Source organism: Pollicipes pollicipes, unplaced genomic scaffold (assembly GCF_011947565.3).
Source record: "Pollicipes pollicipes isolate AB1234 unplaced genomic scaffold, Ppol_2.1 Scaffold_4002;HRSCAF=4701_pilon_pilon_pilon, whole genome shotgun sequence".
In the NCBI taxonomy this organism is placed as follows: Eukaryota; Metazoa; Arthropoda; class Thecostraca; order Pollicipedomorpha; family Pollicipedidae; genus Pollicipes; species Pollicipes pollicipes.
In genome coordinates, this window is record NW_023596420.1 from 22,373,022 (window position 1) to 22,390,888 (window position 17,867).

Consider the following 17,867-nt stretch of genomic DNA (forward strand, 5'->3'; position numbering starts at 1 on the left):
TTGAGTGCATCGCTAGGGACGCATGTCGTTCCCGGTCAAGGGGTGGCGGGCCATCCCGTTCCACCGCGGAGTGTCTTCCGGCTGCCATTCTGGCGACATCAGGCAGAATCCCCTGGTCGATTCGGAGAACTTTAGAGGGATACATCATATCACATTGGTCCCCACGCTGACGCGGGAGGCCTGCTGACCCGCGCAGCTGGCCCGGGATCGACGCAGAGACCTTCATTGGCGCAACTACATCCCTGACCGCCCCAGGTGGTCCCATAATTGGACCATGTGCTTCAGCTCGATTTAACGAGCCCATGGTGAAATTGTGTTAGAGTGTCCACCGTTCGGTGATGGGGGTCCTGATTGGCAAAGGACCCAGTTAGGACGTCATTTTCGTCAGGAAAAATCTCTTACGATCTGGATGCAAAAATACGTCCGTGATGTAGTTGGTAACTTAAATTGTCTCATTATGCCGCGCCCAGGACAATCCTGGCGCCGACGAAGAGTTCGGTGGCATTCAAGGCTATCTAACGGTAGCATTGCGGTGCTACGCGTCGTTGGTATTGCGAGAACCGCGGGAATGCTCCACTTGCGCTGTTGGGGCTAAGATGGGGCAGCTGTTAGGGAGAAGTTGAAGAATCAGTAGCGAGCTTATGTCTTATAATCTTAATAGCTTTGAGACCAGAGTTCCCGACGATAAGAGAATCTGCGTACGAGAGTTCTGGTAGTTTTGGACCGGCGATCGAGAACAGGAACAGGTGGGTAGTGCTAATTTAACTCGTAGTGTACTGAATCTAAGCGGGCGCTCAGTCTGTAACTCACTAGGACTGGGTCCATAGGAAGGTAATCGATGATTTGTGTTTGTTTAAGGCTGTCTAGGGTCACTGAATGTCTTAGTTTTAAATTATATGCAAGCTTATAATATTCCACATGATTTGTAATCCACATACATGTTGTGCTCGTGCACACAAGCACTAACCACACCGTTACAGCATAATAAAGGTAAATTTTGCATACTTCAGGTTTCTAGGACCTGAGACCCAAGATATAAGCTCCAGAACAGGTGTATTACTGGCCCTGATCGGCTTGGGAATACTATCTGAAAGCGTAGTATCAGTGTGTAAAAAACTCATCCGCAGAGTTGATGCCTATGTCTCATAGATGCAGTGAGCCTCATGCCTGCATGCATGGAATCCAGATGCCAGGACAAATTGTTCCACATAACTTTGTCTTGAAAATTGTTTTGAGTCTTATTGCCCAAAATTGCCAATATCTTGAAACAGGACAGTGGCAGGTGGCATGCTGTTCTCCAGGAAGCTGTGTATGACATTTTGTAACAAAGATGTGTATGCTACCATTCATGCTACCAAGAAATAAATTGACCACACCTGGTGTTTAATTCCCTTTGGTGCATGCCCTGCCTGCCAGGGTGGCAGGCAGGTGACACCAGATAGCCTCAACAGATAAGCATGCAGTAAAGCCCCCATGACCTTAACAACCTTGCCTGATGGGTCAATAGTCTACTCATAGGAGTTGGAACAGGCATTTGTCTGTTTGCTGTATACAGGACTATACATAAGTCTTTGTTTTGTGGCCCTCCCAGCTAGCATGTCTTAGAGTCAACTTATTTTGCAATGCCTGCCCCCAAAACATGGGCATATATACATTCCTGTGTCTTGTTGAGCAATATTCTCCTGCCAAACATACAAGTCAGCTGTCAGTTGTGTTGTTGTTGCATAGCCAGCTGGTGCACGGGCTGCCAGCCGACCATGGAGGAGCAGTTCGCCGCCGGCCCAGACGCGCGGGCGCAGTCGCAGCGTAAAGCGAGCGGCACACTCACCTCGTTCCTGACGGGCCGCGCCATGGAGATCCCAGAGCGCGACATCCTCGGCCGCTGCCGGTTCGTCTCCGAGTTCGAGAAGCTGAACCGGATCGGCGAGGGCACCTACGGCGTGGTGTACCGCGCTCGCGACACGCGCTCCGACCAGATCGTGGCTCTGAAGAAGATGCGCATGGAGAAGGAGAAGGACGGCCTGCCGGTATCGGGTCTGCGCGAGATCGCCATTCTGCTCAAGTGCCGGCACGAGAACGTGGTGAAGCTGCACGAGGTGGCGGTGGGCCGTAGCATGGAGAGCATCTTCCTGGTGATGGAGTACTGCGAACAGGACCTGGCCAGTCTGCTAGACAACATGCAGACGCCCTTTTCCGAGTCGCAAGTCAAGTGCATCATGTTGCAGGTGTTTCGAGGCCTTTCGCACCTGCACCGTAGTTTCGTCGTGCACCGCGACCTTAAAGTGTCCAACCTGTTGCTAACCGACAAGGGCTGCGTCAAGATCGCCGACTTCGGCCTGGCGCGGCTGTACGGCGCGCCGCCGCGACCGATGACGCCCAAGGTAGTGACGCTGTGGTACCGGGCGCCGGAGCTTCTGCTGATGGCGCGTGCGCAGACTACGGCCATTGACATGTGGGCAGCCGGCTGCATTCTGGGCGAGCTGCTGGCTCACAAGCCGCTGCTGCCGGGCCGCTCGGAGATCCACCAGCTGGAGCTCGTCATCGAGCTACTGGGCACGCCCAATGACACTATCTGGCCCGGCTACTCGCAACTGCCTGCGCTCGAGAACTTCACGCTCAAGCAGCAACCGTACAACAACCTCAAGCAGCGCTTCTCCTGGCTGTCCAACTCGGGCCTGCGCCTGCTCAACTTCCTCTTCATGTACGACCCGCGCAAGCGCGCCACCGCTGACGAGTGCTTGGAGAGCTCGTACTTCAAGGAGCAGCCGCTGCCGTGCGACCCGCGTCTCATGCCCACCTTCCCGCAGCATCGCAACCTGAAGGCGGGCACGGAGTCGCGCCCGGCGCCGCTCGCCGCCGACCTCAAGGCGGCGGCGGCCCCGGCCGACCCGGTGCCGGCCGCCTCCGCAGCCGCCGCCGCGGCCTTCGGCGGCGGCAGCCAGTTCCAGCTGTCCGAGCTGCTGCAGAACCTCAGCAAACGGCGCAAGCTCGAGTGAAGGGCGGGTGGCGCTGCCGGCGCGGCGGTGAGTGGCGAGGGTGGACCCCCGAAGACATTGCCTGCGCCATGAGCTGTGAGGCGTGCGAAGCAGTGTGTGTGTGTGTGTGTGTGCGTGTGCGTGTGCGTGTGCGTGTGTGTGTGTTCGGACAATGGAGTGGATAACTCGTGGACAATGGCTGCTGGTTGATGGGGCGCCCCCGCCTCCAGATAGGACTGCAAGAGAGGACTGCATTCATGAGCAGGTGTCTGCAGCTGCTTGAAAATGTGTTGGAAAGAAAGCAAAAGTTTTGTGACTGTCATCTAGATATGGTTTGTGTGCCCTGGAAGGCAGTCTGTGTTTTGTCTGCGCGACCACGTTTTGAGAACAGTCTGCGGAGCAAACTGGAAGTGATCTGTTGAAGGTGCTTGAGCTGTCCGAGACAGCAATGGGATGATAAAGGAAGTGTTTGAAGCGTGTGATCCGGGCACGTGGTCGTCTTGTTCTCATGCTGGTTTTGAAAATGTATTCATCAGATCATCGCGTGACGCTGTTTTTTTCGCCCATCCATGACGTGTTCTTACCTGTTCGTGTTCGTCGTTCGTTTCGGTTATAGCTGTGCGCGTGAGTAGAGAACAGAAAGCACCCACTGAAGCTGACGAAAAATCGGTATGCATAATATAAACATGAATGATGTCGTTAGCACTGTGCCAACTGATGACGGTATACCTGCAACCGGTGTGGAGCGGGTTCTCGTGTAGATTGTTCGGACGTCGTGTGCTAGGTCCGGAGGGGATATGCGCTGCTGTTTTCTGCAAGCCACAGTTGTCATGCTGTCAGAAATTACTCAAGAGGTTATCAACTGCGCCGATGTACGACCCCGGTAGGCGCGCTCCGCTAATGAGAGGGGCAGATCGCAGCGGTCTGTTCGTGCCGCCGTGGAGGGCAGCGGGTACATTCCGGATGGGTCTGGACGGCGGCGGCAGAGTGTGCTCTCATGTGGTGCAACCTTAGCGGATGGTGACTGTCGAAAAGTTATCAACAACTGGCTAGGGGTTTTGAGCAGGGGGGAAGAAATGCGTTGCCAGAGCATGTGGTCAGTCCGCCACCTGTCGGTAGTTGCAGAACTGAAGTTTCAGTTATTGGCCGCGTTCGGTCACTACCCAGGTACGTGTCGTTGCACATCGAAGAAGATGGCATTACGTCTGGTCGATCAGATTATTGATCTTGCGGTGTTACACAGCACAGTGCATCCTACTTATGCGTACAAAAAAACTGTCGCGTGCATTTGTACCATTTTCGGACAGTTTGCACGAGAAAAGAGACGATTATGTAAAGCTTAAAACGCAGCGACTGTATTTGCTAGTGTGAGGTCTCGTGTAAGTCCTTTGAATTCGCGCTTGTAAGCAGCTCTAGCAGCGGATTCCACGCTCAGACAGTTTGACAGAAATGGTTCATTAGGCCTCTATCTGTCGCGACCTGCCACATCTCTCGTCGCCTCATGTAGCATCCTGCCCAAATCGCGAAATGCCTTTTGGGGTTTTGTATTTCACTCTGAAATTAATCACAGAGAATGTGGGCACGGCTGTGTAGCACGCTACAGTGCAGTAAACACAGAGGTGATGAAATGACAGAAGCTTTCCCTTCAAAAGCCGCACCTTGACGGGGTATTGGCCAGGTAAAAGGCCGAGCCGCTGCGTCTCTTGCCTTGGGGCACAGGCGCCACGCAAACACGTCAAAGGCAAGGAGGGGGCCGTCAGAGAGACGTCGCCGTCTGCCCGCCACAAGCCACGCCCGGTGAGGAGGGGGTGCGCCTTAGGCACTAATGCGGTCGACGTACGCCATCATCTCGTCGAGCCCGAAGCCGCAGGCGGGGAAAGCCGCCCGGCAGCCGGCTTCACCCTGCGAGGTGCCCAGGTACGCGGCGTACAGGTACGTCTCGCGCGGCGAGTCGACCTGCGCAGGCGGCAGCAGCGCCGGCTCGCCGACCAGCTCGAGTATGGCGCGCGCCTCGGGGCGGCGCTCGGCCTTCGGCATCGCCTCCAGCAGGCAGACCAGCTTCAGCGCGCAGCCGTCGGCGTCGGCGGCGGCCACCAGGTCGATCAGCGTCTCGCCGGCGCGGCCGTCGGCGGCACGCCGACCGCGGCGACGGCCCCCGCCGCGGCGGCGACCCCCGGACAGCGCGGCCACGCCCAGCAGGCCGGCGCCCAGCGCGAGGCCGGTGACGCCGGCCAGCGCAACGGCGCTCGTGGTCGCCGTCAGGCCCACCACGCCGGTGCCGGTGGCCAGCAGGACGGTGGCGTCGGCGGCCAGCAGGGCGGCGGACAGCGCGAGCAGGGCGAGGCGCAGCTGCATGGTGTCTATGGCAGAGCGCGGAGTCGTCACGTTGGAGGCAGTCATTGGGAAGCTTGGCCGGGGGCGGCACAGGGGCCGGCGGCCGGGGTAGTGGGGGCACTGGCAGGCGGGAGGGGGCGTTGTGTGATTGTGACCGGGGAGGCAAGCTGCTCAGACGATTTCAGCACGTCAAACAAGAACGGCGGTCGCCGTTAGGGTACGTTCAAATACTTCAACTGGGAATAACCGGCGAAGGTTGACTTTGCATGCATGTTTCTATTCATGCCCGCAAAGTTGTGTCTATTTTCACGTATTGCCGCACTTTTACCAGGTTGATGCGTTGGAGTGGCAACTCACCGATATAGAGGTATTTAGCGCAGCCTGAGCGAAACTAAAGAGTGAGTGTCAGCCGCTGAAAGCCCTCCGTTTAAATAGTGCCGTCTGCAATGCGCCGGAACGTCAACGTTCGCCATTGGCGTGTGCGAAGGTCCGTGGGGTAGGCAATGAGACCACAGTCGCGGAAGTGGGCTTGTGTTGATGATTGCCGCGGTCGCACGCGCCGCTGCATTCTACGAGGAGCTCCACGCACCCGTGCCAGCCGCCCAATCGGGCCGCAACCTCGCCTGTGTGCCCGACGGCCGTCCTGCACAGCTGCAGGCGCACGCGCGCTCCTCAGGTGCCGGTTTCGGCTGCGCAGTGGCTCTAACCATGAGCTGTGTGGCCCCATGTCCAGTAGAAGCCTCACGCAGTCGCGACAATGTGGCCAGTTGTGCATACGCAGACTCTGGACACGGCTGTTGTCGTGCGGCTAGGCTTGAATCGTTTGGGTCAGAGACGACAAGATTCTTGAATTGTCGGTATAGTTGCTGCATGTTGCAGCCGAACATGCGATGTTGTTAAGCACTGGAGAGTTGATGGGCTGCTTGCGTTCCCAATTTGAGTTTGAAGTCCATGTACTGCCTCACACATCTTACACGGTCCCGACTTGGTGAGCTTGGATTAGCGATTCTTTGCTAAAAGCGTGGCGACCATAATCGTGAAGCGACGTCGCCTGACAGGGTGACCCCCGCTTGCGCTGTTTTAATTATAGCCGCTCACGATGCTCTAAGTTAAAAACCATTTGCAGCAGCGCTGGTTCCTCGCTTCACTTCTGGAATATCTCCATGACGCCGGAGCAATCGCACAGCTCGGACATTACTGCCGCCTCTCTGCTTATGGTTGACTTGGCAGACGTCGCCATTTGTCAGATGCATCTCAGCCTCGCCCCACACCTGGTTTTTTTTATGGCGGTCTGGTGCCTCGCTCCACACCTGGTCTGTGGTGGCGGTCTGGTGCCTCACCCCACATCCAGTCTGTGGTGGCGGTCTGGTGCCTCAACCCACATCCAGCCTGTAGCGGCGGTCTGGTGCCTCAACCCACATCCAGTCTGTAGCGGCGGTCTGGTGCCTTGCCCCACACCTAGCCTGTAGCGGCGGTCTGGTGTCTCACCCCACACCTAGCCTGTAGAGGCGGTTCGGTGCCTCACGCAACACCTGGTCCGTAGCGACGGTCTGTTGCCTCGCCCCACACCTGGTCTGTGGTGGCGGTCTGGTGCCTCGCCCCACACCCAGTCTGTAGCGGCGGTCTGATGCCTTGCCCCACACCTAGCCTGTAGAGGCGGTCTGGTGCCTTACCCCACACCTAGCCTGCAGAGGCGGTTCGGTGTCTCGCGCAACACCTGGTCTGAAGCGACTGTCTGTTGCCTCGCCCCACACCTGGTCTGTGGTGGCGATCTGGCGCCTCGCCCCATACCCGTCTGTGGTGGCGGTTTGGTGCCTTGCCCCACATCTAATCTGATGGCGGCCTGGTGCCTCACCCCACACCTAAACTTAAGATTGCTGCAAAACATAAACATTGGGCTAACTGCCCCCTGTGACATGCAAACTGGCGCAGCTCCACAAAAAGCGTTCGCAGTAAGAACTGAGTGCAGCCCCTGATCCAGGCCGGCCCAGGGCTGAGTGTGTCAACGACGAGTGCTGACCGTAGCCACGGCTTGCCTGAACACGCGCTCGGGTAGAGGGGGTCATATTGACCCCCCCCCCGAAGGTTTTCAAGAATGATCTCCGAACGGCTCGGCGTAGCCGTGCCAAATGTTGCATAGCTATAGACAATTGAATAGCGGATCGTTTGACATCAAAAATTTAGATGTATCTTGTAAGGTCGCTGACCTATGGCAGGTCAAAAGTTAGGCCATGGTTTCAGCGAAAGCAACTTCCAGGGAATCGTCCAGTCTGATACAATAACGGAGTGTTTGACGAAGCCATACATCTCTGAGATGCTTTCTTAGGCACCACAAATATTGAATCATCAAATTACGTTGACCTAAGGTCATGTATAAAGGTCAGACCAAGGTCAAAACCAGCCTGATTTATTACTGTAGGGCTTGCTGTATGGGATAGTTTGTGGTGCTTACTTCGAATTTATTGATAGCACGAACCGCATTATACATCTTCCATTGACTTCTTAGAGATCGGAACAGGGCATTGACCTAAGATGACCCGGGTCGACATTTTGTTTTAGGAAGGTACTGCCTAGCGTAATCTTTGTCGCTTATTCAAATGCAAAACTCAGCGCAGTCTTGTATGATTTTGGTCACCATGACCTTCAAAAGGTTCAAACAAGATTACTGGCCTCAAATGAGCCTGTGACTTTTTGCTTAGAAACAGTTACCTAGGTTGTGGGGGCACTTTGAAGACCATCCGGGAATTTGACCCTGTTTTGCCTCATTTGACCTGAAGGTCTTGACCTAGGAAGCTCAAATTGTGATCTAAGTGCGTTCACGTACAGGCCAAGACATCCTGTAAATTTGATGTCTCTAGCTTGCTTAGTTCCCAAGATCTCAGGGGGTCAAATTGTCCCCCCCCCCACACACACACCCGAGCGAGGGGTGTCTAGCCGGCACCCGGGCGCGTGTTAACAACCGTTCCACCCCAGCCAATTTTTTAGTTGTATTGTCAGTGCGACGAGCCAGAAATTCCTATCCCAAACGGCAGCTATTCATGCTCAACAAAGGGCACGAAACATGGCTACTTTTGCCCTTTGTGCTATCGCATAACCGGATGGACTAACATGGTGCTTCATGAGAGTATGCTTCTTGGTGGATTCTCGTCCCAATGAACTCAGGTCACAGTCAAAAGTGTGGAGAATTACAGCAGCGTAGGGAGAAAATTATTAGCAGAAGAAGCGATAATAGACGAATGGGTAGATTGCGTTGTAACTTTCTTCACATAAAAGCTTAAAACCATCTGTGTTGACCCGATCTCACCGAGTTCATGGACGAGCCCAATTGACTGAATGAACGTTCCTAAACTTTTCTTAAAAGCGCATATTTGAAATCGCCTCATAGGTATAGCAGTTGTGTTAGTGCAGCCTCACAAATATACCAAAAATCTTTGGCAAGAAAAAAACGTTTTCGGCACAGTTATCGCAGTGAACTAAAGGGTAAGACAAGGCCTGTTTTCTCTGACAGTGGGGGACTCTATTGTCCTATTAGTCATGCACTGGAACCAAAAAATGCGCTTTAGACGCGTTCGAGACAATTTGTGAACGAAGGTAGTAGATATTACTTCCTGCGCAAATGTGCAGTTAGGTATGTTCATCGATGGCATAACACTCCCTCCAAAGCAAAATCGGCCCGAACTGACGCCGCTAGCTAACGAGAGCCGGCACACGTACCGGGACCGCATGGAGAACGAGGACAAGTGACGCAACCCCGAGTCAATAGCTCTAACGAGCTCTTCGGTTGGCTTCAGCCCACCGCATACGCGCAGCGTCGATGAGGAAATTCGGTCAACAGTGAGGGCATCGTGCGTGGTCACTACCGCTGCGCCCGTCACCCTGAGGCTGCCACCGCGCCCAGTCGGGCCTGAAAGGAAAGGTGACGAAGCGCACCGCAAGGACGGGCCGCGCGCGTTGCGTTACCCAAGCTCCGCGAACCGTGACGCAGTGATCCGGGCTGGTTCAGACCCACCGACAGAGAGGCGGCCGAGATGCGGCCTCAGATTGGGAAACTACCTAGTGAATGTGGATGGTTTGAATGGTGCCGGCGTCCGGGCGGAAAGTTGTTTTGTTTTCCTTCCAATACGGCGTCTTTGACGCCATCAGCAACAATGTCGTGCAGCAGCATGTCAGGCACACCATTTGTGGTGGCGTGGCCCTGGTATGATTTTTTGTTGGTGCCCCTTTTTTATAACAAAAATGTAATGAGTGAAAATGGTGCGCACAAGCTATCGTCAAGGTCACGTGCGGCGAAACCAGCGGGAAGTTGCATTTTGTATGTCACTGATTTTGTAGTAAATGTCTAAAAGCAAAAGCCGTAACCTGTCCACGAAATCTAAATAGCAATGGCTCAAATGGCATCGCATGGCGCAAATATTGAAATGTTTGTGGTAGTAGCCGAAAGCGGCAAAGCCAGGGAAATCCGTAGGCATTTGACGAGGCATATTTTCTGCTAGCAAAGCATAGAGGACATACCTCACTGGAATATGTAACATGTTTTGTGTGTGAGTGTGGAAAGAAGCAATTTTTGAACGGCATGTTTTGAACACCTTGGCGGAGAGCGATAATTGCTAGATTTTAAAATAATGGATGTGACTCCAGCGATGCATAAGTAATGATGATAGGGTTCCACAGATTCAATTTTAAGGGATGTTGGATGTACCGCACCGCTGGCATGTAAAATAATTCGCCAAATTATTTCAGATTTTTGGTACGGTACCAAAAATTCATCGGAATACGCGGCTGCTGTTGTCTGGGGCATAGGTACCAAAACGTCGTCATCTCTTGTCTCAAAATTTTGCATGCCTATTTGCTTGGCACCGTCAGCACCAGTCTAAATCTATCAGTGGAAAGGCAGTTTTGTAGTGGTGAATGCACAATTTTGTTGCTACCGTCCACAAAGAGATTTGGCACAATGTTTCGCGTATCTCGAAAAGGTGATTCAAATAATAACTCACCAACAAGCGTATAGTTTGGATTACTAGTTCAGATTTCTATCCGTTATTCAAGTGAAGACATGGTAATCATTTCAATGAACATATTTTTTGCAACGCGGAAGCAAACGACTTGTTCTTGCACTATACGATGCTGTGACAACCTGATGCTCCGTTCGTCACTTTTTGGTGGCCATTTTGCAATCTATGTAACACCACGGATAAACAATCGAACGAAAACTCTTTGAAACACCACTTGTAGTGTGTCTGTGGCTTCCACTGCTCGCAATATTCTGTTTTTCGCTATCGTGAAATGTAAGACTGGTTAACACGCCCGGTAAAGCCCACTGATGAAATAATTTATACGGTTAGCGGTAAACACGTAACACGTAAACACGGTAAAAGTTGCCGGCTAAGTTGAGCATATGTTTTTATTTTTTGATTTCAACCAAAATATTTATATTTTTGAGATAGGTTTACCAGCAATTTGAACATGCTACACCCCAAAATCCATATTGATTTTTCGATTTAATTCATGAGGAGATCTGTTCGTCATCGTAATGACTTAATAATTAACGTAATGTCATCGTAATGACGTCATCGTAATGACGCGTCTTTTGTCCACCAAGATCGCAATCATCACCGTTTTGTAGGTGTTATTACGGGTAGCTGCGTTGAAGGTGAACCTTCAGATTCATCAGCATGAGGTGCGTCACTTACGCACATAATTAAATGATGTGTGTTAACGCAGCCATGTCAAGTGCGTAAGCAAATCAATTTAGTTAAGGCATAGCATGATCACCCTCGTCATCAAGCCATGGTGGCAACCTGCTATTAAAAGGAATGTTTCACATTTTAAGATATTGAAGCAAGCGTCAGATATGATAGAACAAGTTCACTTATAACTGTTAGTTTACTTTTTAAGTGGAAAAGACTGCTCTAGGCAGCACAATCTATACTTAGTAAATATGCTCCTCAGTGTATCAAGGTTTAATTACGTCATAGTACCTTGCGCATCACTGATTGCTAGCCAATTGACGCCCATTATATCTGGAATTTTTTTTTGGGGGGGGGGCGTGATCACCGCATGGTTCTTGGAATGGCAGGATTGGAATGACGTTACTATGGCGTCATGAATGCCAAGGTGACTTTAAATGCCCCCATCCCCGATATCCTTTTCCCCATTTTGGCGAACGTTTAGTTCAGAAACTTGAGGGGCTTAGGTCTTAAGAAGGGCAGAATTGTGCACAGCACCAAATTGTCTTCAAGATGGCCATTTCCGTAAAAATCCCATATAAACGCGGAACACTCCCTTTAACATGTTCAAATGTGGAAGTGTGAGGTGTCCCACCGAGTGCAGCTTTTTCACTGCTAAATTTCTTACTTTACTAAGACAGTAATGACCCGCTGACTCGGTAAACTCAGTCCTTGTGCTTCAGCCGACAGGCGGCAGTATTCATGCTCAGGCATGCCCGATATCAACGCTGATGAGTGTAAACTAAGGAAATTTGCACCATGTTTTGTATTTTGCTGACTCGATGTGTTTTGCATGCACACGATCATAACACGCCTGCACTGCTGGCGTCAGCAATATTTGAAGAAAACGCTCATAGTGGCGAGTCATGGGAAAATCAGGAACTCGCATCAGCGAAATCTGGGCAAGACACTTCCAATGAGCAGACTATAAAACCCGCATCAATAACCACCGTTGTAGGCAAAACATTTGCCTGAAAGACTAGACATCCGAGCCAGCTCTGTTTTTGTCTGGCTCTGATCAGCTCAGTGTAGCTCCTCTGTCCTCTGCCAGCTCGCACCGGTTTCCACGTCTTCACGTCAGCTGCCTCCATCAGCCTGACGCTCTGGCCGCCGTCCAGCGATGCCGTCTAGGCCTCAGTGCTCAGGCCGCGCAGGTACTCCAGCATGGTCGGCATGGCGTGCGGGCAGTTGTGGAAGAGCTTGTTGCAGGAGTCGGCGCCGAACTTCTCGCCCATGAAGGCAGCGTACCAGTAGGCACCCTTGCTGGTCTGCATCTTCTCGAAGTCGACTCCGTCCAGGTCACGGCTGTGAGTAGATCCATAGCTGATCAGACGGGGCAGGTCGCGAGGAATGGACACCAACGCCAAACGAAGCACATCACCAACGCCAGACGAACCACGTCACCAACGGCAAACGGACGGCGCTACCAATAGCTGGTGATGATCTTTTGGTGAAGTGCGTCTGCCTGCGACTGCCCAGACGGCGGCGCGGTCACCGACTGACAGGTGACCGCCGAGAACGGCGGCACGGCGCCTGAGAGCGCGGTGAGGGGATAGTGCTAACACGACCCAGTCTGGCCGTATGACGGGTGCTCTGCCCGCAACAACTGCAATGCATTCCCGCAGCTGGCTCATATGGATCAGGGCTCCGCAGGAAGTAACAAAAATGGATATGCCCATGTAATACAGGTTAAAGGCAGCCTGCTCGTAGAACAGCTCATACTTTGCTAGGGGTTTGCCACATCTGTGACAACACAAAAGTGTCATTGCTGTTCACTCGTCCTCTGTGGGGCGACTAACCCCTCGTAGAGGGCCAGCACGAGAGCCGTTCGTTTTGAATCTCTCCCTTAGTTTGCACCTCTCGCCCACTCACCCGAAGAGGGCCGACACGACGGCCTCCTCGTCACTCAGCTCGTCATCGGAGCGAGCCTGGATCAGGCAGATGAACTTGAGCGCGCAGCCGAGCCGGTCGGTGGCGCTGACCATGTCCCACATGACCGACTCCCGGCGCACCGGCATCTCCACCGACCGCTTGCCGCGCCGACTGGCCAGCGCGATCGCGCCCACCAGGCCTGCCGAGCGCGACACGGGTCAGCACGGGTCAACGGCGGTCAGCACGGGTCAGCACGGGTCAGCAAGGATCAACGCCGCTTCCAAGAGTTAGTACGGGTCAGCACAGGCCAACGTAGGTCAGTACGGACCAGAACGGGCAAACACGGGTCAACACGGGTCGGCAGGGGTCAGCGCGGGCTGCGCGGGTCAGTGCGAGTCAGCATGGACCAGCAGGGAGCGGCAGGGCACAGCAGACGGCACAGGACAGCACAGAACGGGACGGGCCCGCAAGCGCTGTCAGGCGACACATCCCCGAAACCAGGGCATGCGCAGTGCGAACGAGCGACGCCATCAACAATATGTATGCAAGAATGATCGGAGAAGCGTAACTGCACGGAATGTCGCGATCCACCGAGGCATGGACCGCTTGTGACCTCAAAGAATACGGGGAAGATACAACCGTTTGGATTTGGGGGAACAGAATATTGTGGCACATGTGTGACCAGCCAGAGGTTTGGTTGGTGCGTGACGTCTGTGCAAAAGTCAGCAATACGTCGTGCGTTTTAAGTGTCACGTGCACGTCGTATGCCTCACGGAACACCAGTGATTCATCTCCCTCTGATGGAGTCTATTCGACTATAATTTTCTGGCCCATCAGCGCTTACAAACATCCAGTTACACCCACGCGCCAAGGATATGCACACATTACTGGACGGCCCGCAGAAACCCATGCGAAAACAACAAACAAAACAATCATCTGGGCACGCCTCCTGAGTAAGGTCGTGTCGGGCAAGCCTGCCACACCCAAACGTGACCCGCCGCGCGTCTGAGCGTGTCGCACTTCACCACAGGACTGCGGGGTTGGGGCGCCGCCAACTCACCAACGCCGAGCGCCAGGCCGCCGAGCGCGGCCAAACCGGCGGCGCCGGCCGCCGTGCCGGCCGCCACCGTGCCCGTCGTCGAGCCGATGATAAACGTCGAGTCGACGGCGCCCAGCAGGGCCAGCACGGTGAGCAGGGCGACGCGCATGGTGAGACTCGGTCGGCGGCGGAGACTGTGGTGGCTCGGCTCGTCCCAGCCGCCGCTATATACGCTCACCCCTCTCGCCGCGCATCGGCGCCGCCGTCGGGCGCCGCCTTTCGCTGGCCGTCGGACGCGCGGGCGCCGTTGTGACACGTGCCGTCCTCCCGAACGGCGGCGCGCCGGCGACGCCGCCACCGGCGGTGACGTAACGGCCACCCGGCGCGCGTCCTCCGCCGCCGCCGGCGCCGGCTGCCCGGCCCGCGGCGAGGCGGACACGGCACCGCGCTCTTACCGCTGACGACCGCAGGAGCCGACGGTGACGGCGCACGTTCGTGGCGCTCCGGCGGCATCGGCTGCGCAGGACGATTGGCTGAGGCGAGCGTTGTGAAACGGCCGAGCGCCGCTGGAAATGTTGACGCGGCGTTCTTCACGAGTGAGATCGCGTCGAGTCCATTCCAGGGTCAGGAGCTGTTGCCATGTGGAAATCGCCACCGCCCGCTGGCCGTGCCTTTCAGTTTAATTGATCGTCTCCCGCGCGTTTTGTTCAGCGGAGGGAATGGGGCGCAGGGTTCTGACGCAAGCCCGAGAAAGGCGCGCTCGATCGATCTGCTGGGCCAGCTTAGACGATTGGCCCGACGGTAAGACTTCATAGCTCAGTCGCATGGGTCGTAACACAAATTGAAAGAAAATTATGCATTCCTACAGTACACCAAACAACTTACAGGCTTTTGAACATGGCAGCTTGTACTTTGCCCCGGTTTTATGGCCGTTGCTGTGTGTAAACAAATAGCTGCGTTTAAGTTGCGTTGTGCGACACGCTTTGTTCACATTAACAACTTTCCCCTGTTAATGACAAGATCTTTTGGCGAACGGCATGCCTTGCAAGATGCATTGCCCTCCTGCACCACGCATTCTGATGGATGAGTATGAATGTGTAAACTGACAGGACGTATGAATATCTTTTGCATTAGAGCAGCTATGTTGACACTAGCCAAGAAGCCCAGGCTTTCAGAGGTTTTAAAATAAGATTTACAAAATCCTGTTTCTTGAGACAGGTGAAATACGCCCTTCTAGCGTGCCACTCGTATATTGCGATCCACCAGTGTATACATGTCCATACGTGCATAGCACTTCGCGTGCTTTGAGATTATGGGCTTGGAAAGGGCCCTGTTATCTCCCCTTACTATTATCAATATTTTGCACACTCGGCTTAACTATATACATGACAAACATTTCGTCCCATAGGCATTCTCCAAAATAGCGCCGATTCTGGTTTGGTGGCTCTTCCGTGGATTACAGCTAAACTAAACGTTGCACTGATGTTAACATACTTTGAATTCACACGTTTCTGTGTTACTCTGCTGAAAGTCATTCCAACATGGAACGATAGCAGGCACAATGCTGCCCAATGTCATGCTAACGGGCGTATCCAAAGTGCAGCTATATGAGCCTTTGCTGTCACTTCGGTGCAGTTATATTTGAAACTCATGTGATCAAAAAAGATGAAAAATTCACGGCACAAAAGAAAAGATGAGAAAAGATGAAATATGATCAAAATTCACGCGAAACGGGCGCCAGCCGGGCGAATGCAGCATGTAAACTTCGGGTTTCCCTTCGTCAGGACTTCTGGACGGACGCTAGTATTTGCACTGAGTAACATTCTAGTGCTTAGCGATCCGGAATTGGCCGAATGATTTTGGGTGATACGCATTTGCCTGTCATTTGACCCAAGCCAACCTTGAGTGTCGCACGACATTGCGTGGCGCTGTGACTGAAATAGGCGCTTGTCGTTAACAAATCGCTACTAATTTAACCCCGGACTTCACTGGCGTGTAAGCGAGCCCGCTCGTGCCGCTGCCATTGTCGCCGCAGCCAGGCACACAAGGACAGGGACCGGCATAGGAGGTTCCAGTCAGTTGGAACAGGTGTTTCGGCGCAGGTCGTGGTGTGCGCGGTTCAGTCAGCCGCCTCGGGCGCGACGGAAGGGTGAGCATGACAGATGGACGGAGGTTAATGGGACCTGAACGGGTAACAGCGCTGCGCGCTGGGGTGTTTCCATGACGCAAGCGCCCAGGATGCTGCGGCGCGGATCGGCGGCGAACGACGCGGATGCGGCGGGACGATGGTGTTCTGTAAAAACACATGGGGGCGTGGACAGAAGGAAATGTACAGCGGTTAGCGCGATCACGGTTTTTCAGGAACGGACGCTGGCAGAGGGGTACTGCTAATGACATATCCAGCTGGAATCTTGAATGACATCCAAAAATCCCTTTACCTGATTTGTTAGGTTGTTTCCTGCATGGAGAGGCGTTACGGCTTATGGCGAAATGCGACTCCGTGAAGTGGAAGTAAAAAACAGTGAAACTATACCCAACCATGTGGTCTTTCACGGGGTGCTTCTAAAACTCGCACCGCGCGAACAATGGCTGCTTCACGAGCCGTTGTTTAGCGTATTACACCGTTGGAAAGAACTGGACAAATGCAGCAGCGTTTTGAGAGCTGAAGTCTGGAAAAAGATTGGCAACATACAATAACAGCATCACTAGAATCGTCATGGCAACCGCAACAGCATAGATTAGGTCATGGGAATTCTCGCCCCCACGCGGCACGAGAAACAAGGAGATTTAAGCAGAACTCGGTTACGAGGCGTTGGGACACGCCTTGCAGCCCGGATTTCTCGCCCTCCAGTTTGCACCCGTTCAGGAAGTTGAAAATGCCTTTGAAAGTTCCTCAATTTGCCCGCCGCAGTAATGCATCACGCCCATTGAATGCCAGTGTTAAAGAGATGCCTGAAGATTGTCTGAACATGGTCGCTTGCAATCTTGCTGCCGCACGGGGAAAGAAGCAATTAAGAAAGGGAGGCGCGTAGATTATCGATACTTCACATCCACACCATAATATGATTTTCAACAGCCATCTGTCTTTTTAGAAAGCAAAATCGTAACGCAATGGGTGATGAAAACGTAGCGTTTGGGGCGCTGTTGGAGCTCCAGAGGGCACTCTTTATCCCTTACCCACTCTGGCTACGGGCCTGAGCAATGTACTGCATGACAAGGAATACATAGAAATGACCCACAATGGCTGCAAAAGAGAAATGTTCTGCATCATCAAGTTTCCTGCACCAGCGATCTAAGAGCGTCTCGCAGTATAGCCGTTTTCCCGAAGGACTACGACAAAAAACTTCTGAAAACTTATAAGAAGTTTCGTTGATTATTTCAGAGCGATCAGATTTCATGAGCAATTTCCAGCTAGAAATGCACTGAAGAGATTAAAGGCGCGTTTTTCAAGATGTAGATGTTGGTTAAACTGTGGTTTCTAAAAAAGGGAGAGATTTTTGTTGGACGCGCAGATATAGTGCCAGATTTCTTCCCACCAAAACTTTTTGGATCTTTGAAAAAGATTCGGTGACATTTCTGGCGCACAAGTGGCCAAATGCTTCCTTTGTTTTCCGGCTGCGCCCATTTTAGTAAGCATGTGTTAATTGCAGGGATTACTTACCTAGACATAGTCCACGGTGACTGATCTTTGAATGAAACATTCATCAAAGATTGCGTTGCTTCAAGCGACACTGATGCGAACAACAGGGCACATTCTAGCATCCAACGCCTGCGGCCGATCCACACCGTTGCTAAGCGTGGTACTATCCTAAAATTTGAGTGAGTTAGAGGCATGGGCAAAAGGCCCAAATTCATATAAAGAGGTTCATTCCGGAGTGCTTCGTTCTATGAAGAGGCTCAGCCTGTAAACTTATTCTGAGT

The 17,867-nt window shown here is 53.1% G+C and overlaps 2 protein-coding genes across 2 annotated transcripts; one reads left to right on the forward strand and one right to left on the reverse strand.

The window, feature by feature from the left end:
• Positions 1-544: 544 nt before the first annotated feature.
• Positions 545-2,996, forward strand: LOC119094243 (cyclin-dependent kinase 10). Its single transcript, XM_037217318.1, has 3 exons — positions 545-746; positions 1,733-2,833; positions 2,939-2,996. The coding sequence occupies exons 2-3, from the start codon at positions 1,758-1,760 to the stop codon at positions 2,994-2,996; spliced, it is 1,134 nt and encodes a 377-aa protein (XP_037073213.1). The 5' UTR covers positions 545-746; positions 1,733-1,757.
• An 8,801-nt stretch (positions 2,997-11,797) lies between these two features.
• On the reverse strand, positions 11,798-13,991 carry LOC119093183 (uncharacterized). The gene is made up of 3 exons (XM_037216098.1): positions 13,968-13,991; positions 12,908-13,106; positions 11,798-12,340 (listed from the first exon to the last, which is right to left on the reverse strand). The coding sequence occupies exons 2-3, from the start codon at positions 13,051-13,053 to the stop codon at positions 12,163-12,165; spliced, it is 324 nt and encodes a 107-aa protein (XP_037071993.1). The 5' UTR covers positions 13,054-13,106; positions 13,968-13,991; the 3' UTR covers positions 11,798-12,162.
• Between the last annotated feature and the right edge of the window lie 3,876 nt (positions 13,992-17,867).